Genomic DNA, 25,807 nt, shown 5'->3' with positions numbered 1-25,807 from the left:
ACAGCTATAATTTTATTTGTTCTGATGGTATTGACACTTGTCTACTTGTTTTGTTTTGTTGTCTGTCTCCCCCTCCTAGCCTGTGAACTCGCTGTGAGGTAGGGACCGTCTCTATATGTTGCCGATTTGTATTTCCCAAGCGTTTAGTATGGTGCTCTGCACACAGTAAGCGCTCAAATACGATTGAATGAACGAATGAATCTGTTTCCCCATCCTCACCCTGGGTGTCCTTGGGGGCGGACACTCATCCCCTTCTCTGTCTCTGCCCCGAACCCCGGAGCCCCAGGTTCCTGGAGCTGGGGGAAGAAGAGGGGCCAGAGAGGGAAGACCACCTTGGAGCTCGGAAGTGAGCCTATCTGATCAGAGCAGGCCATCTCACCGTGCTTGAGGAGTCCCTTCCCAGCCGGACAACCTGGGGGAGAAGACAAGGGTGCAGGAAGGCTCCTATTCCCCTCCAACCCCTTCCTCACATTCATTCATTCATTCATATTTATTGAGCACTTACTATGTGCAGAGCACTGTACTAAGCACTTGGGAAGTACAAATTGGCAACATCTAGAGACGGTCCCTACCCAGCTGTGGGCTCACAGTCTAGAAGGGGGAGACAGAGAACAAAACAAAACATATTAACAAAATAAAATAAATAGAATAAATATGCACAAATAAAATAGAGTAATAAATTCATACAAGCATATAGATATATACAGGTGCTGTGGGGAGGGGAAGGAGGTAAGACGAGGGGGAGGAGGGGCAGAGAAAGGAGGGGGCTCAGTCTGGGAAGGCTTCCTAACATGATCTCCAATGGCTTGGGCCACCCCCCACCCCACCAATATCCACCTGAGCTCAGCCCTCCCTACTTTCAAAGTCCTTCTCAAATCCTACTCCTCCATCAACCCTGTTCTGACTAATTAGTGCACAGCTCCTTATCAATCCTTTCTTTATGGGATTTCATTCACGTATTTGTTCAATCAAATTTATTGAGCGCTTACTGTACGCAGAGCAATGATAGTAAGTGCTGAACAAATGCCATAAAAAAAGAAGTTTAGATTGGTCTGTGGATTTCCATTCTCTACCTCCCCAGTTTCACCTCAAGGGCCTCTTCTACAGTGTTACAGCTCTTTTAGAATTTGTCTAGTAGGTTTTCCGGCTTTGGCTGGGAAGAAATTATAAAAGCGCTTAGTACAGTGCTCTGCACACAATAAGAGCTCAATAAATACGATTGATTGATTGATTGACTCCATCACATCACCAAGGCCACCTCCTAGACAGTCCTCTACCAAACTCCACCTTCCTTCTGGTTTCCTTTCCTGGGGCTACCTTTCCCCACCCTTGTGCCCCCAAATTCTAAAACCACGCTTTCACTTTCTCCCCGCTGTGCCACCGAGCTGATACAAAATGCATCCAAGAAGGAAGTAGTCTAGCGAGTCCAGCTTCGGGGATGCTCCAGCCCCGAAGCATCCAGTGTGGAGACAGATTGCTGAATCGTACTCTCCCAAGCGACTGGTATAGTGCTCTGCACACAGTAAGCGCTCAATAAATACGACTGAATGAACGGAAGCTCTCCGTCGGAATGTTCTCCTTCCTTGGAAAGAGAGCTCCGGGAACAGAGGGTCTCGGGGACCGTTTTCAATTCTTCACGGTGCTTAGTAACCGGTAGATGTCTAATCAATAAATCAACTTGAGCCTTGCATCCCACACAACAGAACCAAGAGAACAGAGAGAAGCAGTGTAGCCTAGTGGAGAGAACACGGGCCTGGGATTCAGAAGGACTTGGGTTTTAATCCTGGCTCTGCCATTTGTCTGCTGTGTGATCTTGGGCCAATCTAACTTCGCATGTCTCAGTTACCTCATCTGTAAAATGGGGATTAAGACTCTGAGCTCCACATGGGACACAGACTGTGTCCAACTTGATTAGCTTGTATCTACCCCAGCGCTTATTACAGTGCCTGGCACAAAGTTAGCGCTTAGCAAATATCATAAAAGTTGGTCACCCCCAGCACACCAGAGGAGTGGAAACGAAATGCCTCTCGGTCTGTATTTTATATTTCAGACAAGTAGGGCAGAAGAACTCGCTTATGCCTAGGATGTGTTGAGGGCGTATGGAGGGGAATATTCTCAGTGACACATAATAATTGTGGTATTTGTTAAGCACTTACTATGTGCCAGGCACTGTACTAAGCACTGGGGTAGATACAAGATCATAAAGGTGGTCACAGTCTGTATCCCACATCATAGTCTCAATCCCCATTTTCCACATGAGGTAACTGAGGCCCAGAGATGTGAAGCAACTTCACTTTTATCCCACATGGAGCTCATAATCTCAATCCCCATTTTCCACATGAGGTAACTGAGGCCCAGAGAAGTGAAGCAACTTGCCCAAAGTCACACAGCAGACAAGTGGCAGAGCCAGGATTAGAACCCAGGTTCTCTGACTCCCAGGGGCCAAAAGGAGCCGGAGCACTGGTTCTGATGCCAGTCTGTAGTGAGTGTGAGGAGAGCGGGAAACCAGGAGGCCGCCGCTTTAAAAAAAGATGGCATTTGTTAAGTGCTTACTATGCGTCAAACACTGTTCTAAGTGCTGGGGTGGCTACAATTAGGTTGGACCGAGTTCCTGTCCCGCATGGGGCTCGCAGTCTAAGTAGAAGGAGAATGAGGAAAACGATCAGCTGGCTGCCTCCTTTTTGGGGCTTTGCCGGGGAGCTGAGATCAAAAGTTAATTCGGTCAGATGTTTCGGCTGTGGAATGCCCGACCGGCTCGCTGGTTCCATCTGGGGCCCAGAGACGCAGGCCGGCTGTGGTACGCACCCCCGGCCCAGCTGCTGCCCTTCTCCTGATCCAACTCCCGGCCCGGCCCTTCCACTCCTTAGCTCGGGCCCCACACCAAATTCAGAAGTTCTTCCACTCCGCCCCAGAGAGGCCATGAAAAAGCAGCCCCCAAAAGGGCCCAACCGCGGCCCCGGAGAGAATCTCCACAGAGGGAGGGTCCTCCCCGCTCTTCTGAGGAAGAAGCGGCGAGAGGGGAGCTCCCGCCTTCCTTCCGTCCTTCCTTCCTTCCACGTTTCGGGCACCTACGTCACTGCCCTGGCTCCTTCTTGGCTGGCCCTGGCTCTCAGAGTGGATCCCAGGTCTCCCCACCTCGTAACTGGGAGAGCGGCACCCCGAGGGACTCTCTCCTTTCTTCTTCTGGGCAGCCAACCTGACTGCCCCGTCCTGGGCAGCGTCTACTTGACCCTTTAAGGCAGAAGGTGACCCTCCTCCCTCCTCCCGCCACCCAAAGTCCCTCTCAGCTGCACGCGAGTCATCTGCCCCGTTACCTTCTCTCTGTTTCGCCCGCCTCTTCCAGTACAAGACCCCGGCAACTCCAAGAACGTGACTCAAAATAAAAACGGCCGGTGGTAAATAAACCGAGTCCAAGAGAGGCATCGCCGGCAGACTCCAGCCCCCGGCGGGCAGCGATCCAAAGCTCCGGGTCCCTTCAGCAGTGCCTTTCCGCGGAGGTGGCCGCCTTTCCTCCGGGGCGGGCACCGTCCGGCGCTAACATCGCAGGGGGAAGAGGGGCGCTGGGATGGACTGAACTGAGTGCCGCCAGGAGTCAAAATGAAAGAAACTTCCTGACTGGGCCCTTGTCCTCTCTCCAGAGCTAGCTGCAGCTCCGCTTACATCAGGCACCGTTAAAGCAGGGTTGGAGTTCCCCCCCCAGATCTGACAAAACCCAGGAAACTGAGCAGAGGGAGGGAGGGAGGGGAGGGAGAAGGAAGGAGAAGGCGGGTGGCGGAGAGAGGGAGGCTGGCCGAGTGTTAGTTCGACTCAAACCTCTTTCTTTGGCATCCACTGAGGCTGGCTCAAGCGAGCAAACCTCAGACCCTTCAGGGGGTGGGGAAAGGGTGGGAAGGGCTAGGGAAGTCACGCTCCCGGAGTGGATCCTGCCCCGCTGAAATGCCAGGCCCTGACGACAGAGTCCCTATCAGTCGCTCACGGTGGGAGCGGGAAGCTGGGAAGACTTCCCCGGCCCGTTAATATTTGTTAGCATCTGCTAGTATCTGTTACGTGCTTACTATGTGTCAGGCACTATACTAAACACTGGGGTGGACACAAGCAAATCAGGCTGGATGCAGTCCCTGTCCCACATTAGACTCACACTCTTAATCCCCATTTTAAAGATGAGATAACCGAAGCACAGAGAAGGTAAGTGACTTGCCCATGGTCACACAGCAGGCAAGTGGCGGAGCTGGAATTATAATAATAATGATAATAACGGCACTTATTAAGCGCTTACTATGTGCAAAGCACTGTTCTAAGCACTGGGGAGGTTACAAGGTGATCAGGTTGTCCCACGGGGGCTCACAGTCTTCATCCCCATTTTACAGATGAGGGAACTGAGGCACAGAGAAGTGAAGTGACTTGCCCAGTGTCACACAGCTGACAATTGGCGGAGCCGGGATTTGAACCTGTGACCTTTGATTCCAAAGCCCGGGCTCTTTTCCACTGAGTCACGCTGCTTCTCCTGTTCAACGGCAAGCTCCGGGGAGACCAATGTGATCACCTCCCTGCCATCCCAAAGGGGTTTGAGGGGAAAGAGGTTCAGCCACTCCAAGAGGGTTTGAGAGGAGAGAGGTTCGGCCCCTAGCCCCTGCAGGGGCATTGCTGCCTCAGTTTCCACCGGCCTCTCGAGTGGCACCGCCAATGGTGAGTAGAGGAAGCGCTCGCCAATGGACTCGACCAACCGGAAGCAGCGTAGCTCAGTGGAAAGAGCCCGGGCTTTGGAGTCAGAGGTCATGGGTTCAAATCCCGGCTCCACCAATCGTCAGCTGTGTGACTTTGGGCAAGTCACTTCACTTCTCTGGGCCTCAGTTCCCTCATCTGGAAAATAGGGATGAAGGCTGTGAGCCCCCCATGGGACAACCTGATCGCCTTGTATCCTCCCCAGCACTTAGACCAGTGCTTTGCACATAGTAAGTGCTTAATAAATGCTATCAAAAAAAAAAACCAGAGCCCTCACAGAAGAGGATTTTCATTCATTCAATCGTATTAATTGAGAGCCTACTGTGTGCAGAGCACTGTACTAAGTGCTTGGGAAAGTACTATACAACAAGAAGCAGACCCATTCTCCGCCCACAGTGAGCTCACAGTCTAGAGGGGGACGTCCCAGCGAGGATTTCTGCGGTCACCAAGTGAACCCCAAGGTGGGCCACAGTTTCCCTATCAGAGGCTCGGAGCCAAACGGCCTTGCCTCGTCCATCCCCTCGCCCTCCCCTCCCCAATCAGGCTCAGCCACCATGTCATCGTCACGCGATGACGTCGAAGGAGCACTCGACTTTGTCTCTCCCGGACCCAGCATCCTCCACTGAAGAGTTGGGGGAAGGGCGGGCTGACAGTTTGTCTTCCTGCCAAACTCCAGCTATTTGTGGATTTCTATGGTGCCGATCACCATGGTATGTAAATATTTGGTGTCTTTTCACATTTTAACTGTGGAAAAAAAAAACACCCAAGTGGGTCTGCCCCTTCACGGTGTGTCCATTCAATGGGAGCAGCACGGCCTAGTGGGAACAGCATGGGCCTCAGTTACCTCATCTGTAAAATTCATTCATTCAATCATATTTATTGATCGCTTACTGTGTGCAGAGCACTGTACTAAGCGCTTGGGATGTACAAGTTGGCAACATATAGAGACGGTCCTTACCCACAGTCTAAAATGGGGATGAAGACTGTGAGCCCTATGTGGGACAGGGCCTGTGTCCAACCTGATTAACTTGTGTGTACCCCAGCGCTTGGAACAGTGCCTGGCACATAGTAAGCGCTTAACAAATACCAGAAAAAGAAAAAAAAAAGAGGGAAGGAGCCCATCTCCAAGATTACAAGTCCCCCCCATATCCCAGGCCCCCAGGCTCTCGCCCATCGCAAGCCTATTCTGAGGGCCGGAAGTCAGCGTCATGCTCAAGGAGACTTTCCTGCTGATAAAACGGAGGTTTGGGTTGTGGGCAGGAGCTGTGACTTCCAGGAAGCGGTTGTTCGGTCGGAGTTGAGAACAGAGAGGTGGGTTTTTTATTTACGAGGTGCTGGGCGGGGGCCTGGTGGGGCCAGGGACTTCCCCGCCGAATGGGCCCGGAGGGACCCCAACCGCCCTCCTTTTGGGATGCCCCAACCTCACCCGCCGACTCAAGTGCAGCTTCCCGCAACTGTGAAACCCCCAAATCTCAGAACGGGGCAACGCCCCGAATCACTTGAACTCACGGCTGGTGACAGCCACCACCGGCAGCGACAGACTCAAGGCTCCGGGAAGCCACCCAGGAAAGGATCTTTAAGGAGTAAGAGGCTCTTACTCCCACAGCCTCTTGCCTGCATATAGAGACGGCCCCTACCCAACACCGCTCCTCATGAACTCAACCCAAGTGCTTAGTACAGTTCTCTGCACAGACTAAGCGCTCAATAAATACGATCGAACGAATGAACGGATAGCCAAACAGCCTTGTCTCTTGTCTCACTGGAATAACACCTGTGCAAATCTGGGCCCTGAGGGGTGTGGGGTCAGTGGGGTGGGATTCGGGGGCTTACTCCAGATCAGTTAAGAAAACGGCAGAGGGAAGTGGAGGAGTTTCCCCTCCTCGAAGCCCCCCATCCCGTCCTTCAGGCCGGGATTTTCCAAGTGTGATTTCAGAGCCGGTCCGGCCCCACATCTCAAATGTCTTTCTGCCAGGTCACCTCCAGTGCCGGCTGGCCCGGGCCTTCCGGGGGTTGGGAGCCAGGAACGAGGCAGTATGGCTTGGTGGAAAGAGCACAGCCCTGAAGGTCAGGAGCCCAGGTGCTAGTCCTGGCTCTGTCCCTTGCCTTCTGAGTGACCCTGGGCGAGTCACTTAATCGTTCAGTCTCAATTTCCTCATCTGAAAAATGGAAATAAAACACCCATTCTCCCTTCCTCATTCATTATGAGCCCCATGTGAGACAGGGACTCTATCTGATTTGATTATCTCATACCTACCCCAGCATTCAGCCCAGTACTGGCACCTGGTAAGTGCTGAATACTATTATTATCATCATTATTATTATTACTGTTAAGGCAGGAGAAGAGCAAGGCAGGAAGGGGCACAGTCTAGGAGTCAACTCTCCTTGGGGTGGAGATAGAGCACGGGCCAGGAGTCAGAAGGTCATGAGTTCTAATCCCGACTCCACCACTTGCCCACTGTGTGGTCTTGGGAAAGTCACTTCACTTCTCTGGGCCTCAGTTACCCCATTATCATCATCAATCGTATTTATTGAGTGCTTACTGTGTGCAGAGCACTGTACTAAGTGCTTGGGAAGTACAAGTTGGCAACACATAGAGACAGTCCCTACCCAACAGTGGGCCCATCTGTAAAATGGGGATTAAGACCGCGAGCCTCAAGAGGAACAGGGACTGTGTCCAACCCAATTTGCTCGTATCCACTCCAGCGCTTTGTACTGTGCTTGGCACATAGTAAGCGCTTAACAAAATGCCACAATTATTATTCCAGCGCTTGGCACCTAGTAAGCGCTTAACAAATACCATCATCATTACTATCGTTATTATTATTATTATTATTATTATTATTATTATTGTCAGGCCCAGGTCCTGTCATCCACTGATCTCATGGCCTCAGAGGGCGGGAGAACAGGTAATGATTATTTCAAGCAACAGGAACGGCAGCAACTCAACCGCCATGTTCATTAATTCATTTATTCTTTTAATTGCATTTATAGAGTGTTTACTGTGTGCAGAGCACTGCACAAAGCACCTGGGAGAGTACGATATAACAATAAAGACACATTTCCTTCCCACAAGGAGATTACAGTCACGTAGGCCAGGAGCCCATGGCCTCAGGCTCAGAAGAGAAGAGCCACAGAGTCCGGACACACCGTCTAGTCTAATAATAATAATAATGATGGCATTTGTTAAGCGCTTACTATGTGCAAAGCACTGTTCTAAGCGCTGGGGAGGATACAAGGTGATCAGGTTGTCCCAAGGGGGTGGCTCACAGTCCTCATCCCCATTTTATAGAGGAGGTAACTGAGGCCCAGAGAAGTGAAGTGACTTGCCCGAAGTCACCCAGCTGACAACTGGTGGAGCTGGGATTTGAACCCATGACCTCTGACTCCCAAGCCCGGGCTCTTTCCACTGAGCCACGCTGCTTCTCCACCCCGGCCATTCTGTGCCCGCAACTGTGAGCCAGGCCCAGCCATCTTAATCGCCATTTTCCAGACAAGCTTAACAGGCACAGAGAAGTGAAGTGACTTGCCCAAAGTCATGCAGAAGACAAGGACCACCAAGATGATGAGGATGGTTTTTGTTAGGTGTTTACTATGTGCCAAGCACTGTTCTAAGTGCTGGAGCAGATAAAAGCTGATCAGGTTGGACACAGTCCCTGCTCCACATGGGGCTCACAGCATTAATCCCCATTTTACAGTTGAGATAACTGAGGCCCAGAGAGATCAAGTGACTTGCCCAAAGCCACACAGAGTGGACCAGCGGCAGAGCCAGGAATAGAACCCAAGTGCTCCTGACTCCCAGGTACAGGCTCTTCTATCTACTAGACGACATTTTGTACATATTTATTACTCTATTTATTTATTTATTTTACTTGTACATATCTATTCTATTTATTTTATTTTATTAGTATGTTTGGTTTTGTTCTCTGTCTCCCCCTTTTAGACTCTGAGCCCACTGTTGGGTAGGGACTGTATATGTTGCCAACTTGTACTTCCCAAGCGCTTAGTACAGTGCTCTGCACACAGTAAGCGCTCAATAAATACGATTGATTGATTGATTGATTAACATTGCTTCGTGCTTTAAGGAGGCCTGCCCTGATCGGGGCTGAGGACACCGCCACAGATGTGAGTTTTCCTTAAAAGGGCCGATCCCATCCCCGCTGAACATACAATCCGTCCGCTCGCCCGCCCGGAGCACGAGGCTGGATGTCCAGCCCAGCCGGATGCGTTCCTTAAGTCGGCAAACAAAACCGGTCACTGGAGAGAGGGGGAGGGAAGGGGGGATATTCCCAGAGGTAACATTAATAACGACAGTGGCGTTTATTAAGAGCTAACTTTGTGCCACGCACCGTGTTAACTCCCGACGTAGCTACGGGATCTAATTAGATCGAACACGGCCCGACCCTACTCGTGGTATAACAGGAGGGGAGAGAGTGCAGGTATCGATTCCCCACTTTCAGATGAGGAAACTGAGGCCCAGAGCGGTGACGTGACTTGCCCGAGATCACGCGGCAGAGCCGACACTAGAGCCGGAGTCTCCTGATTTTCAGAGATGTGTGCCCGGGGGGAGGAGGACGCCGGAGGTCGAGGGTGAGAAGGTGGAAGTCCGGTTAGTGCTGTGAGCGTAATTCAGACATAATAATGATGGAATTTATTAAGCGCTTACTATGTGCAAAGCACTGTTCTATGCGCTGGGAGGCTACAGTGTGATCAGGTCGTCCCACGTGGGGCTCTCAGTCTTAAACCCCATTTTACAGATGAGGGAACTGAGGCCCAGAGAAGTTAAGGGACTCTAGTCCTCAAAAACAGTAGTCAGAGGCCCAGCATCACATCCAGAGATTGGTGTGAATCCACTGGACACCAGTAAAGACAAGAGCTGGGCAAGCTGGGAAGCAGCTTGGCCTAGTGGATCAGAGCACAGGCCTGGAAATCAGAATCAATCGATCAATCGTATTTATTGAGCACTTACTGTGTGCAGAGCACTGTACTAAGCGCTTGGGAAGTACAAGTTGGCAACATATAGAGACGGTCCCTACCCAACAGTGGGCTCACAGTCTAAAAGGGGGAGACGGAGAACAAAACCAAACATACTAACAAAATAAAATAAATAGAATAGATATGTACAAGTAAAATAAGTAAATAGAGTAATAAATATGTACAAACATATATACATATATACAGGTGCTGTGGGGAAGGGAAGGAGGTAAGACAGTGGGGATGGAGAGGGGGACAAGGGGGAGAGGAGGGAAGGGGAAGGACCTTGATTCTAATCCCGGCTCTTCCACTTGTCTGCTGTGTGACCTTGGGTAAGCCGTTTCGCTTGGCCTCCATTATTCATTCATTCAATCGTATTTATTGAGCGCTTACTGTGTGCAAAGCGCTGGACTAAGCGCTTGGGAAGTACAAGTCGGCCACATAGAGAGACGGTCCCTACCTAACAACGGGCTCACAGTCTATAAGGGGGAGACAGACAACAAAACAAAACACGTGGACAGGTGTCAAGTCGTCAGAACAAATAGAATTAAAGCTAAATGCACATCATTAACCAAATAAATAGAATAGTAAATAATCTCATCTCTAATATGGGAATTAAGACTGTGAGACCCATGTGGAACACGGACTGTGTCCAATTTGATTAGCTGGTATCCATAGTGCCTGGCACATAGTAAGTGCTTAAATACCACACACAAAAAAGACAGCCTGACTGAATAATAATAATAATGTTGATGATGATGGCATTTAAGTGCTTACTATGCAGCACTGTAATAAGCCCCAGATATAAATATAAAAATAGATATAAAATCATCAGACTGGACACGGTCTTCCGCATGGGGCTCACAGTCTAAAAGGGTGAGAGACAGATTACTTAATCCCCATTTTTACAGAAGATGAAACTGAGGAGCAGCATGGCTCAGTGGAACGAGCCCAGGCTTTGAAGTCAGAGGTCGCGGGTTCAAATTCTGGCTCCGCCACTTCGTTCATTCATTCAGTTGTATTTATTGAGCGCTTTCTGTGTGCAGAGCACTGTACTAACCGCTTGGGAAGTACAAGTTGGCAACATATAGAGATGGTCCCTACCCAACAGCGGGCTCACCTTTGGGCAAGTCACTTCACTCCTCTGGGCCTCAGTTCCCTCATCTGTAAAATGGGGATGAAGACTGGGAGCCCCATGTGGGACAACCTGATCACCTTGTAACCTCCCCGGCGCTTAGAACAGTGCTTTGCACATAGTAAGCACTTAAGTGCCACCATTATTATTATTAGACTCAGGGAAGGGAATCAGCTTGCCCAAGGCCACCCAGCAAGCACGTGGCAGAGCCGGAATTAGAACCCGGGTCCTCTGACTCCAGGCTTCTGGTCTTTCCACTAGACCACACTGCTTCTAGACTGAAACCACCAGAGCCATGGAAACCAAGCTTTGCACACAAACAAACAGCTAATTTTAGCTCCCTGTCAAGCGGCGGTGTTCACTGGGAGAGAAAACGGGGAAGAATTTGCATCCTGGAGGTGGAAGGCAAAATAGAGGGAGAAGCCTGGGGGCCGCGATCCACATGCTTTTCGTCGGAGGGAGACCCCAGCAGAAATGCCCTCGGAGAGCCGGGCGGCTCACCTTAATGACATCAGCGCTGCCCCCGCGGACCCCCGCCTCCCCACGGCCCAGGCCCAGGATAATAATAATAATAATAATAATAATAATGGCATTTATTACGCACTTACTATGTGCAAAGCACTGTTCTAAGCGCTGGGGAGGTTACAAGGTGATCAGGTCGTCCCACAGGGGGCTCACAGTCTTAATCCCCTTTTTCCAGATGAGGTAACTGAGGCCCAGAGAAGTGAAGTGACTTGCCCAAAGTCACCCAGCTGACAACTGGCGGAGCTGGGATTTGAACCCATGATCTCTGACTCCAAAGCCCGGGCTCTTTCCACTGAGCCACGCTGCTTCCAGAAAGCACTGTCTTTTCTCCCGGCTTAATCCTCAGGCCCTGCCTCGTTTCAGTCCTCCGAGTGCGTTTCTGCTCTTGTCTCCACACGTCGGCCTCCCGCTCTGCCCTCGGCCATCTCTTCCTGCCACTCACTCTCACCGACAGCACTGTCAATCAATCAATCAATCAATCGCATTTATTGAGCGCTTACTGTGTGCAGAGCACTGGACTAAGCACTTGGGAAGTACAAGTTGGCAACATCTAGAGACAGTCCCTACCCAACAGTGGGCTCCCAGTCTAAAAGGGGGAGACAGAGAACAAAACCAAACACACTAACAAAATAAAATAAATAGAATAGATATGTACAAGTAAAATAAATAAATAAATAGAGTAATAAATATGTACAAACATATATACATATATACAGGTGCTGTGGGCTTTTCCCGTTTGGGCATTTTCCCTGAAAAGCAGCTGAGGATGGACGGGGAGGGAGGGGCTGAGGAACCCAAGGCTCAGCCATATTTGGACTCCTTCCCTCATAGCCGAGCACCACTGGGTGGCCTATCAGGTGCCATTTATTGAGCGTTTATTGTGTGCAGAGCAATCAATCAATCAATCGTATTTATTGAGCGCTTACTGTGTGCAGAGCACTGTACTAAGCGCTTGGGAAGTACAAGTTGGCAACATACAGAGACGGTCCCTACCCAACAGTGGGCTCACAGTCTAGAGCATCATCATCATCATCAATTGTATTTACTGAACGCTTACTATGTGCGGGGCACTGTACTAAGCGCTTGGGAAGTACAGGTTGGCAACATATAGAGACAGTCCCTACCCAACAGTGGGCTCACAGTCTAAAAGGGGGAGACAGAGAACAAAAAAAAAAATATTAACAAAATAAAATAAATAGAATAGATATGTACAAGTAAAATAAATAAATAAATAGAGTAATAAATATGTACAAACATATATACATATATACAGGTGCTGTGGGGAAGGGAAGGAGGTAAGACGGGGGGGATGGAGAGGGGGACAGGGGGGAGAGGAAGGAAGGGGCTCAGTCTGGGAAGGCTGAAGAGCACCGAAATAAACGCACGGGAGACTACAATACAACCCAATTAGCGCGTTCACAGTCCCTGCCCATAGTGTAGTGGGGGCCTGGGCGTCAGATGGTCATGGGTTTTAATCCCAGCTCGGCCACTTGTCTGCTGGCTGCGTGACCTTAGATGAGTCACTTCAATTCCCTGGGCCTTAGTTACTTTATCTGGAAAATGGAGATTGAGACCCTGAGCCGCACATGGGACAGGGGTTGCGTCCAACCCGATTTGCTTGCATCCACCCCAGTGCTTAGTACAGTGCCTGGCATATTCATTCATTCAATCGTATTTACTGAGTGCTTACTGTGTGCAGAGCACTGGACTAAGCGCTTTGGGAGGTACAAGTTGGCAACATACAGAGACGGTCCCTACCCAACAGCGGGCTCACAGTCTAGAAGGGGGAGACAGACAATAAAACAAAACATATTAACAAAATAAAATAAATAGAATATGTACAAGTAAAATAGAGTAATAAATATGTACAAACATAGATACATGTATCTGTACCATATATCATTACTATTATTATAACGAGCTCACAGTCTAGAAGGTGAAGACGGAATTTAGTGAAAGCAGTGTGACCTAGTGGAAACAGCCCAGGCCAGCAAATCAAAGGACCTGGGTTCTAATCCTGGCTCCTCCACAAGCCTGTTTTGCATACACTGGGCAAACCACTGAATAATAATAATAATAATAATAACAGTATTTGTTAAGCACTTACTACGCGCCAACCACTGTTCTAAGCACTGAAATAGATACAAGGTGATCAGGTTGTCCCACGCTGGGCTCACAGTCTTAATCCCCATTTTACAGATGAGGGAATTGGGGCACAGAGAAGTGAAGTGGCTTGCCCAAAGTCAAACGGCAGACAAGTGGCTGAGCCGGCATTAGAACCCATGACCTCTGACTCGCAAGCCCGGGCTCTTTCCATGCTGCTTCTCTGAACTTCCTTTATGCCTCTTTTCATCATTTGGAAAACGGAGATTCATTTCCACATAGCAAGTGCTTAACAAATATCATCATTATTACTATTATTTGACCTCTCCTCCCTCTTACTTAGACTTTAAGCCCCATGTGGGGCAGGGACTGTGTACCACCTGATTACCTTCTATCGACCCCAACGTTCAGTGCAGTGCTTGACACAAAGGAAGCGCTTAACAAATGAGAAGCAGCGTGGCTCAGTGGAAAGAGCCCAGGCTTAGGAGTCAGAAGTCATGATTCCTAATCCTGGCTCCATGGAAAGAGCCCGGGCTTTGGAGTCAGAGGTCATGGGTTCAAATCCCCGGCTCCGCCACTTGTCAGCTGTGTGATTTGGGGCAAGTCGCTTCACTTCTCTGGGCCTCAGTTCCCTCATCTGTAAAATGGGGATGAAGACTGGGAGCCCCCCGTGGGCCAACCTCATCACCTTGTAACCTCCCCAGCGCTTAGAACAGTGGTTTGCACATAGTAAGCGCTTAATAAATGCTCAGTGGAAAAAGCATGGGCTTTTGGAGTCAGAGGTCATGGGTTCAAATCCCAGCTCCGCCGCTTGTCAGCTGTGTGACTTTGGGCAAGTCACTTAACTTCTCTGGGCTTCAGTTCCCTCATCTGTAAAATGGGGATTAAGACTGTGAGCCCCCCCGTGGGACAACCTGATCACCTTGTAACCTCCCCAGCGCTTAGAACAGTGCTTTGCACATAGTAAGCGCTTAATAAATGCTATTATTATTATTATTGTTGTCTGCTGTGTGACTTCGGGCAAGCCAATTAACTTCTCTGTGCCTCGGTTACCTCATCTGTAAAATGGGGATTAAGACTGTTAGCCCCACGTGGGACAACCTGATTACCTTTTATCCCCCCACCCCTCCAAGCTTAGAACAGTGCTTGGCACGTAGTAAGCGCTGAACCCGCTGTTGGGTAGGGACCGTCTCTATATGTTGCCAACTTGTACTTCCCAAGCGCTTAGTACAGTGCCCTGCACACAGTAAGAGCTCAATAAATACGACTGAATGAATGAATGAACAAATGCCATCATTATTAGTATTATTACAGGCGCTCCCACAGCGCCCCCTGCTGGAGAAAGACAGATGCTGCCAAACTGGGCCCAAAGCGCTGCCTCAGAAACAGCACGGTTCTGGGGGAGCCAGGAGACCTGGGTTCGAATCCCGACCCTGCCCCTGCCTTGCTATGATTAACCCATTTAACCTCTCTGGCCCTCAGCTTCCTCATCTGGAAGATGGGGTTAAGCTGCCTGCCCTCCCTACTTAATAATAACAATAATAGTGACAGCATTTGTTAAGCGCTTACTATGTGCCAAGCACTCTTAGGCTGTGAGCACCCGTAGGAAAGGGACTGTGACCGCTCTGATTATCATCTATCTATCCCAGTGCTTGAAAGTTATTATTAGTATTAGTAATAATAATAACGATGGCATTTGTTAAGTGCTTACTATGTGCAGAGCACTGTTCTAAGCGCTGGGGGAATACAAGGTGATCAAGTTGCCCCACATGGGGCTCACAATCTTTTAATCCCCATTTTACAGATAAGGTAACTGAGACTCAGAGAAGTTAAGTGACTTGCCCAAGGTCACACAGCAGACATGTGGCGGAGCAGGATTCGAACCCATGACCTCTGACTCCAAAGCCCATGTTCTTTCCACTGAGCCACGCTGCTTCACTATTGTTATGGTACCTGTGAAGCCTTACTATGTGCCAAGCACTGTTCTAAGTGCTGGAGCAGATACTAGTTAATCTGGTCGCACACGGTCCCTGTCTCACAAAGAGCTCACACTCTTAATCCCCATTTTACAGATGAGTTAACTGAGGCACAGAGAAGAGAAGCAACTTGCCCAAGGCCACACAGCAGACATATGGCAGACCCGAGTCCTTCTGACTCCTGGGCTCGTGCTCTAGCCACTAAGCCATGCTGCTTAGCCATGAGAGGCGCTTAATAAATTCCACAATATTACTATTTGGAATGGAAGGGTTTCACCGACACCCTCAAGCATCTTCAGGCTCAAGGCTCTGCCCGTCCCAGGCTCCCATCCACCCTCAAAGGTGCAGGTCTCCCTCCAGACTGTAAGCTCTTTGTGGGCAGGGAACACGTCTACCAACTCTGTTATACTGTCCTCTCCCAAGCGCTTAGGACACTGCTCTGCACACAGTAAGCGCTCAATAAATATGATTGCCTGACTCCCAAACAGGGAATGCCTCGGGCATCCAGAAGTACAGCCCTGAGAGCATTCATTCATTCATTCATTCAATTGTCCCAAGCGCTTAGTACAGTGCTCTGCACACAGTAAGTGCTCAATAAATACGATTGATTGATTGAGTGCTTACTGTGTGCAGAGCACCGTACTAAGCGCTTGGGAAGTCCAAGTTGGAAACATCTAGAGATGGTCCCTACCCAACAGTGGGTTCACACTCTAGAAGGGGGAGACAGACGACAAACAAAACGTAGTAACAAAATAAAATAAATAGAATAAATACGTACAAGTAAAATAGAGTAATAAATATGTACAAACATATATACAGGAGTTACTCTTCACCAAATATTAATAATGGCATCTGTTAAGCGCTTACTGTGTGCAAAGCACTTTTCTAATCACTGGGGGGGATACAGGGTGATCAGGTTGTCCCGCGGGGGGCTCACAGTCGTCATCCCCACTTTCCAGATGAGGTAACTAAGGCCCAGAGAAGTGAAGTGACTTTCCCAGAGTCACCCAGCTGCCAATTGGGGGAGCCGGAATTTGAACCCAGGACCTCTGACTCCAAAGCCCGGGCTCTTTCCACCGAGCCACGCCGCTTCTCACTAACTGACTCACCCTGGCTCAGGGCAGCCTCCCTCGGCCCCGACTCGGGCCCCCACCTCCGCCGACTGCAGCGTCAGGCCTCCTGGATTTGCCCAATGACTAATGGCATCCTTTCAGCTGCTGCTGCTGACTTACGGGGCACATGAGCTTTCAATCAATCAATCAATCGTATTTATTGAGCGCTTACTGTGTGCAGAGCACTGTACTAAACACTTGGGAAGTCCAAGCTGGCAACATCTAGAGACGGTCCCTACCCAACAGCGGGCTCACAATCAATCAATCGTATTTCTTGAGCGCTTACTGTGTGCAGAGCACTGGATTAAACGCTTGGGAGGTCCAAGTTGGCAACATCTAGAGACGGTCCCTACCCAACAGCGGGCTCACAGTCTAGAAGGGGGAGACAGAGAACAAAACAAAACATATTAACAAAACAAAATAAATAGAATAGATATGTACAAGTAAAATAGAGTAATAATAAATAGAGTAATAAACAGAGCAATAAATAGAGTAATAGAGTAATTAATAAATAGAGTAACAGAGTAATAAATAAATCGAGTAATAATAGAGTAATAAATAATAGAATAATAGAGTAATATTAGTAGTAGTAATATTAGTAGTAATAGAGTCTCCTTTTATGACTTGCATTGGCCCCTGCCAGCAATTCGCCGGGAAGAGGAAACCATCATCATCATCATCACCATCATCCCACCACCTCCTCCTCCTCCTCCTCCCTGCAGCCCTCGGCCTTTCCCCTCCCACCGGAGAGCCCCTGCCTTCCCTCCCCGGGCCCAGCAGCTCCCCAAGACAACTGCTAACAATAATAGCAATGGTAATGGCATTTATTAAGCTCTTGCTATGTGCAAGGCACTGTTCTAAGCACTGAGGAGGTTACAGGCTAATCAGGTTGTCCCAAGGGGGGTTCAGTCTTCACCCCCATTTTACAGATGAGGTCACTGAGGCCCATTACTATTCATAATAATAATGAGAACTAGACAACAGTAAGAAGCTGGGCCTGGTGCCTGACGACGTCGTGGGTATCGTGGAGATCATCAACAGCAGGGACATCAAAGTGCCGGTAACGGGATCCCGGCAGCGGCCGAGCCTGGAAATCAGAGGACCTGGTTTCTGAATCCCGGCTCTGTCACATGTCTGCTTTGTGGCCTTGGGCGACTCCCTTCACTTCTCTGGGCCTCAGTTTCCTCAGGTGTAAAATGAGGATTAAATGCCCGTTCTCTCTCACCTAGATTGTGGGACAGAGACTGGGTCCAACCCGTTCATCTGAATTTACCCTGGTGTTTTAGAACAGTATTTGAGACCTAGTAAGCACTTAACAGCGCTTACTACGCTGAGAAGCAGCGTGGCTCAGTGGAAAGAGCCCCGGCTTGGGAGTCAGAGGTCATGGGTTCAAATCCCGGCTCCGCCAATTGTCAGCTGGGTGACTTTGGGCAGGTCACTTCACTTCTCTGTGTCTCAGTCCCCTCATCTGGAAAAGGGGGATTAAGACTGTGAGCCCCCCGTGGGACAACCTGATCTCCTTGTAACCTCCCCAGCACTTAGAACAGTGCTTTGCACATTGTAAGCGCTTGACAAATACCATCATCATCATCATGAGAAGCAGCGTGGCTCAGTGGAAAGAGCCTGGGCTTGGGAGTCGGAGGTCATGGGTTCAAATCCCGGCTCCGCCAATTGTCAGCTAGGTGACTTTGGGCAGGTCACTTCACTTCTCTGTGCCTCAGTTCCCTCATCTGGAAAAGGGGGATTAAGACTGTGAGCCCCCCGTGGGACAACCTGATCACCTCGTAATCTCCCCAGCGCTTAGAACAGTGCTTTGCTCATAGTAAGTGCTTAACAAATACCATCATCATCATCATCATCATGAGAAGCAGCGTGGCTCCTTGGAAAGAGCCCGGGCTTGGGAGGTAGAGGTCGTGGGTTCTTATCCTGCCATCTCCACTTACCAGCTGGGTGACTTTGGGCAAGTCACTTTAAGTCTCTGGGCCTCATCTGTCAAATAGGGATGAGGACTGGGAGCCCCACGTGGGACAACCCGATCACCCTGTATCTCCCCCAACGCTTACAACAGTGCTTGGCACAGAGTAAGCACTTAACAAATACCATCATTATTATTATTATTATTATCATCATCAGGGGGCCAAGACCCACTCCAGCCCCCCACAAGGGGTTCAGCCTTGCAGCAGAGTGCCCGCCAGAAGGAGCTGCCGGAACGTGGCCGTGGGCATCCGCGGAGCCTCCGGAGAAGCGGGCGGGACAGAGCGGCTCCGGCTCCCAGAGGCTTCGAAGGGAGAACACGTGGGCAGCCCGATGCGGCCTAGCCTCATTTCCAGCCCCTGGCCCACTTGCCGAGGCTGCTTTCTGTCCGGCCCCGGCCCTGCGGGAGGAAGCTGGCGGGGAGGGCAGTGAGCGGAGCCAGACGCGCCACGCAGAACCCCGCCGAACACTTGGAAATAAGGACAGAAATCAAAGACCCCAGCCGGCCTGCCAACAAAGAGTTTTGTTCCTGCTTTAAATCGCAGCGATCAACGTGCCCAGCACCCTGAGGGGCAGTCGCCGTCAAAGATCAAACCAGCCAAGCCTAGACAGCAAAAGGAGGGCCCGCCCGGGCACATCCTGGGGCTCACAGGTAATAGACATAATAAAACCAGAGGTATATGGTAAGCATTCATTCGTTCAGCCATATTTATTGAGCGCTTATTGTGTGCAGAACACTGTACTAAGAGCCAGGGAGAGTACGCTACAACAATAAACAGACACATTCCCTCCCCACAGCAAGCTTATAAGCATTTACTATAGGCCCGACACTGTATTCGGTGCGGAGACAGATACAAGACATATCAGGCCTTCCCAGACTGAGCCCCCTCCTTCCTCTCCCCACAGCAGCTGTATATATGTACATATGTTTGTACGTATTTATTACTCTATTTAATTTCTACATATTTATTCTATTTATTTTACTTTGTTAATATGTTTTGTTTGGTTGTCTGTCTCCCCCTTCTAGACTGTGAGCCCGCTGTTGGGTAGGGACCATCTCTACATGTTGCCAACTTGGACTTCCCAAGCGCTCAGTACAGTGCTCTGCACTCAGTAAGCACTCAATAAATACGACAATGAATGAATCCGGACGGCCGCAGTCTCGTCACATATGAGACTCACGGCAAAATGAAGGGAGAGCGGGTATTAAGTCCCCATTCTACAGATGAGGAAACTGAGGTCCCAAGAAGTTAAGCGCCTGGCCCCAAGTCCCAGAGCAGGCAGGTGATGGAGCTGGGACTAGAACCCGGGTCCCCTGAGTCCCAGCCCCGGGCTCTTTCCAACTAGGCCACGCTCAACTGGCCACGGGCCCAACTCAGAACTGTAGCTGAAATTCAGACCACCAATTAAAACGGCCAGTGTTTCTCCTTTATTATTATTATTATTAATAATAATAATAATAATAATAATAGCAATAATGATACTTGTTAACCATTTAAGCACTGGGGTAGAAACAAGTAAATCAGGTTGGACACAGTCCCTGCCCTACTTGGGCTCACAGTCTAGGTTTATTTTGTTAATATGTTTCGTTTTGTTGTCTGTCTCCCCCTTCTAGACTGTGAGCCCGCTGTTGGGTAGGGACCGTCTCTATATGTTGCCAACTTGTACAGTGCTCTGCACACAGTAAGCGCTCAATAAATACGACTGAATGAATGAACGAATGAATGACGGAGCAAGATTTAATCCCCATTTTACAGAGGGGGCAACAGGCACAGAGGAGTAAATAATAATAATAATAATGGTATTTGTTAAGCGCTATGTGCCAAGCACTGTTCTAAACCCGGGGTTGATACAAGGTAATCAAGTTGTCCCATGTGGGGCTCACAGTCTCAATCCCCATTTGACAGATGAGATAACTGAGGCCCAGAGAAGTGAAGCGACTTGCCCAAGGTCACACAGCATACACGTTGCAGAGCCGGGACTAGAACCCAAGCCTCCCCTCTTTCCACTGGATCACGCTGCTTCGTTCCCGCCTATGGGGAAAGTCAGGCCTGACCGGAACAAGCCAATCCACAGATCTCAAATCATCAATCAATTAATCAATCAATTGTATTTATTGAGCGCTTACTGTGTGCAGAGCACTGTACTAAGCGCTTGGGAAGTACAAGTTGGCAACATATAGGGACAGTCCCTACCCAACAGTGGGCTCACAGTCTAAAAGGGGGAGACAGAGAACAAAACCAAACATACTAACAAAATAAAATAAATAGAGGCATCAGGCTTTCAAGGGAGGTGTACTCTGCCAGGGGAAGCTCGTGTCTTTAACGAGAATAACAATTCTGCTTGCAAATGAGGTAGGGAGAAAGGGAGACCAAGACACGCATCCCATGGGGATCCCCGTGGAATGATGGTGCACTTCAGCTCCTACCTGGAGGTCAATTTTCAAGCCCTCTATTATTATCAGGTTCATTATTATTATTATTCTTAATAATAGTATTTGTTAAGTGCTTAGCACAGTGTTCTGCACACAGTAAGCGCTCAATAAATACGATTAAATGAATGTACCAAGCACTGGGGTAGATACAAGATAATCCGGTCTTTCGCAGACCCTGTCCAAGATGGGGCTCAGTCTGGCTTGGTGAGTTCCTCTAGCAACAATACTGCCACTGGGAAACCCCCACAATAACCCCAAAAACCTCTGTGGGCAGGGGTGGGGGGTTCCCTGGGCCCTCCAACATCTGAGCGCCGTCAGGTGGGGACTACATAATAATAATAATAATAATAATAACAGCATTTATTAAGCGCTTACTATGTGCAAAGCACTGTTCTAAGCGCTGGAGAGGTTACAAGGTGATCAGGTTGTCCCACGTGGGGCTCACAGTCTTAGTCCCCATTTTACAGATGAGGGAACTGAGGCCCAGAAAAGTGAAGCGACTTGCCCAAAGTCACACAGCTGACAATTGGCAGAGCTGGGATATGAACCCATGACCTCTGACTCCAAAGCCCGGGCTCTTTCCACTGAGCCATGCTGCTGCTCTACATCAGGGAGGTTGGTGGGGAGGGAGGGTATATATAACACGCACTTCATTTTAACGTGCCTCCCTCTGAAGCCAGTAACTTCCTCGAGGGTGGTGCCTGGGTCTACCAACTCTGTGAGATGGGACGGAGACACAGGCTGAGGTGGGCATTAGGCGACCCGCCCGGCCACGTGGTCACAAACCCACCCCCCAGCCCAGGTGGAACGGCCGCCTGCCCCAGCACGTGTAATCACGCTCTGCCCAGTACGTGCACAGGCCGACCAGGGGCCGTGGTGTGGGCAGGCACGTGAGTGGGGGCCGGCACCACTGGGGTAACTGGGAAAAGAGCAAAGAAAATAGATGACGTCTGACGGGATCCGTGCCGTTCAATCACCCCGACAAAATGTGGCTCCCCGGGCCGCTCGGCCCCTCCCCGCAACCTCTCCAGCCGGACTCCTGTCTCCACCTGCTCCTCCGACTGACATCATGCTGGCACTCGACTCTATTTCAAATTCCTCTGATGCCCCGTGAGTCACGGGGCCCTGCCTAAGCAGGTCCTGGCCCAGGCCGCATCCACTCCCGTCAATCCCCCGGGCCACCCTCGGAGCCGGCGACCGCTCCGCTGACGCTCCCGACGCCAACTTGGAGCCACTGGGGAAGGAAGGCCCCGGAGTGCAACGAGCTGGGAGGGGAAAGGATCAATCAATCAATCGTATTTATTGAGCGCTTACTGTGTGCAGAGCACTGTACTAAGCGCTTGGAAAGGATGGTGGCGAGAGGGCAGGGCCGGCCGGAGGACGAGAGCTTCGTCCGTGGGGACGTCTCTGTTATTTTGCTGGAGCTGAGGAACGGTTGGGGAGGATGAAGTTGATGTTAGGAGTGGCCAGGCCAGCCAATCTGCAACCCATAAACGCTTTGGTTTCCTCACACGGTGGGTCACCTTCCCTGGAGCCAAACCCTCTCGCTCTGCTGGTTCCGAACCCGAACCCCACCTGACTGCCCCGGGGCCCTTTGGTGGCGGTGACAGGACCGCGACGGGTGACGGAGGGAGGCCGGCCCTCCACCCGCCCCAAGACCCAAGGGCGGGGACCACGTGGCCTCCGTGCTCCGGGCCCGTGTTGCTGAGAAGAATTGTAGTAATAATAATGGTTAATGATAATAAAATAATAATTACAAATTACATATTATAATAATACATATAATTATAAAATTTATATGTACATTATATATTATAATAATTTGTTACGCGCTTACTAGGTGTCAAGCACTGTTCTAAGCGCTGGGGCAATAATAATAATAATCATGGCATTTATTAAGCACTTACTATGTGCAAAGCACTGTTCTAAGGGTAGATACAAGGTAATCAGGTTGTCCCACATGGGGCTCACAGCCTTAATCCCCATTTTACAGATGACGTAACTGAGGAGAGAAGTTAAGTGACTTGCCCAAAGTCACACAGCTGACAAGCGGCGGAGCAGGGATTAGAACCCACAACCTCTGACTCCGAAGCCCAAGCTCTTTCCGCTGAGCCAAGCGCTTTCTATGTGCCAAATACATACTAAGTGCTGGAGTAGATAGAAGCAGCGTGGCTCAGTGGAAAGAGCCTGGGCTTTGGAGTCAGAGGCCATGGGTTCTAATCCTGGCTCCTCCAATGGTCAGCTGTGTGACTTTGGGCAAGTCACTTCACTTCTCTGTGCCTCAGTTCCCTCATCTGTAAAATGGGGATTAATCAATCAATCAATCGTATTTATTGAGCGCTTACTGTGTGCAGAGCACTGTACTAAGCGCTTATGAAGTACAAGTTGGCAACATACAGAGACGATCCCAACCCAACAGTGGGCTCACAGTCTAGAAGAGGGACACAGAGAAGAAAACCAAACATATTAACAGAATAAAAAGAATAGATACGTACAAGTAAAATAAGATATGTAGAAGTGTGAGCCCCACATGGGACAACCTGATCACCCTGTACCCCCCCAGAGCTTAGAACAGTGTTTTGCACATAGCAAGCGCTTAACAAATACCATTAAAAGAAAAGAAAAAGGTAATGGGATGGGACCCATGAGCCCACTGTTGGGTAGGGACCGTCTCTATACGTTGCCAACTTGTACTTCCCAAGCGCTTAGTACAGTGCTCTGCACACAGTAAGCGCTCAATAAATACGATTGAATGAATGAATGAACGAATGACCCACGTGGGGCTCAGGAGTCGAAGTAGGATGGAGAACAGGTAGTGAGTCCCCATTTTCCAGATGAGGAAACTGGGGCCCAGAGAAATGAAGTGACTTGCCCAAGGTCACATAGCAGATGCATAGCGGAGCAGGGATTAGAACCCAGGTCCTCTGTCTCTCAGGCCCGGGCTCTTTCCACTAGGCCACACTGCTGATAGAGGGGATTCCCGGGCGGGAGAGTGGCCGAAAGGTGCTCACCCAATTCAAGGAGGGCACATTTGCTGACCCGTTACCACAACGGGGTGGGTGCCACCCTTCCAAGTGGGGCAGTTCTCGGAGCAAGGGCACGGCCGGACGGCACCGCACCCTCTCCGGCCAAGAGCCCGACATCACGCCGCTCTCCGATCCGACACCAGGCTTCGGTCGACTGTCCGGGGCTGTGCGGGGACTACCCAGCCGCCAGCAAGCAGGATGCGGGTTAGATTTCTTTCTGTGGGAGTTGGGGAGGGTCACACTAAACCTGCCACACTCTCTCGCCCCGTTCCCCCCGCTGCCACGGGCACGCCCGGTCGGGGACATGGGTGTAGGCTGCGGCCGCAGGGCACAACGTCTCCGTGACATCTGCGGGTGGCGGACGTGCTTACTATGTGCCGAGCACTGTTGTAAGCGCTGGGAGAGATACAAGTTAATCAGGTTGGACACAGTCGCTCGCTCTTAATTCTCATTTTACAGTTGAGGTAACGGAGGCCCAGAGAAGTGAAGCGACTTGCCCAAAGTCAAACAGCAGACAAGTGGCGAAGCCGGGATTAGAACCCAGGTCCTCCTGACCCCCAGGCCCGGGCTCTATCCACCAAGCCAAGCTACTTCTATAGTTTGCCGGTGCAAAAATACCCCCACACTCCCTGGGCCAAGAGGTAAATTCAGCCCGGGGAAGTTTGACCTGGTTAATGAACAGCAGGTCGGAGCCTTAACGCTTTGGGGTTTTGGGACAGGAGGGAATCAATGCACACTTTCTAGACTGTAAACCCGGTGTGGGCAGGGACTGTCTCTCTTTATTGCTGAATTTTACTTTCCAAGCGCTTAGTACAGTGCTCTGCACACAGTAAGCGCTCAATAAATACGATTGAATGAATGAAAAAGTACATATTCATTTATTCAATCGCTACAGTGCTCGGCACTCAGTAAGTGCCTGTCCCTACCTCATTTCTAACATGGCCCGCCCACTTCACACCTCTAATGCCAATCTGTTCACTGTACCTGGATAATAATAATAATAATAATGGCATTTGTTACATGCTTACTATGTGCAAAGCATTGTTCTAAGAGCTGGGGGGGATATAAGGTGATTAGGTCGTCCCACAGTCTTAATCCCTATTTTACAGATGAGGGAATGGAGGCTCAGAGAAGTTAAGTGACTTCCCCAAGGTCACGCAGCAGACATGTGGCAGTGGCGGGATTCGAACCCATGGATCTTAGCTAGGTCTTACCTCTGGCTTGGAACTCCTTCCCCCTTGATGGCCAACGGACCACCACTCTCCCCTCCTTCAAAGCCCTCCTAAAATCACACCTCCAAAAGACCTCCACAGCAGATAGGTCTGCCCACCGCTCGGCTTCTGCTGAGACCCCGGCCCTACAGCACTTACGGACATATCCGTCTTTTACTTAGTCATATTAATGTCTGTCTCTCCCTTTGGACTGTAAGCGCCCTGTGGCCAGGGAACTTGTCTACCCCTCTGTTAAACTGTACTTTCCCAAGCGCTTAGTTCAGTGCTCTGCACACAGTAAGCACTCAATAAATACCACTGCTTGATTGACTGTAAGTTTGTTATGGTCAGGGAACACGTCTTCTAATTCTGCCGCACTGTACTCTCTCAAGTGCTTAGTAATACTACTACTGATAATGATGGCATTCGTTAAACGCTTACTATGTGCCAATCAATCAATCGTATTTATTGAGCGCTTACTGTGTGCAGAGCACTGTACTAAGCACTTGGGAAGTACAAGCTGGCAACAGGGCAGGGCAGAGAGGAGACGCAAGCTGGCCATCTGGGTAGAGGAGGAATCTGTTGAGTCAGGAATCCTGAGTTCTCACTCCAGCTCTG

The 25,807-nt window shown here is 49.9% G+C and overlaps 1 protein-coding gene and 1 non-coding gene across 4 annotated transcripts in view; one reads left to right on the top strand and one right to left on the bottom strand.

The window, feature by feature from the left end:
• Positions 1-25,807, bottom strand: part of MACF1 (microtubule actin crosslinking factor 1) — a 337,049-nt gene that overhangs the window by 216,401 nt on the left and 94,841 nt on the right. Inside the window, exon 1 of one of the 3 annotated variants that reach the window (XM_038758003.1) lies at positions 3,315-3,570. The exons of the other annotated variants lie outside the window; for them this stretch is intronic. Coding sequence (XP_038613931.1) covers positions 3,315-3,423 — 109 coding nt within the window. The 5' untranslated portion in view covers positions 3,424-3,570. Of the gene's footprint in view, positions 1-3,314; positions 3,571-25,807 lie in introns of those variants that run through there. 3 annotated transcript variants of the gene reach the window in all.
• On the top strand, positions 1,105-1,164 carry LOC119938916. Its single transcript, XR_005454604.1, has one exon. It is a non-coding gene; the product is annotated as a U7 small nuclear RNA (small nuclear RNA).

This window comes from Tachyglossus aculeatus, chromosome 16 (genome assembly GCF_015852505.1).
Source record: "Tachyglossus aculeatus isolate mTacAcu1 chromosome 16, mTacAcu1.pri, whole genome shotgun sequence".
Lineage (NCBI taxonomy): Eukaryota > Metazoa > Chordata > Mammalia > Monotremata > Tachyglossidae > Tachyglossus > Tachyglossus aculeatus.
Note: the sequence above shows the minus strand (reverse complement) of the source record. Positions and strands in the feature narration are given on the sequence as shown.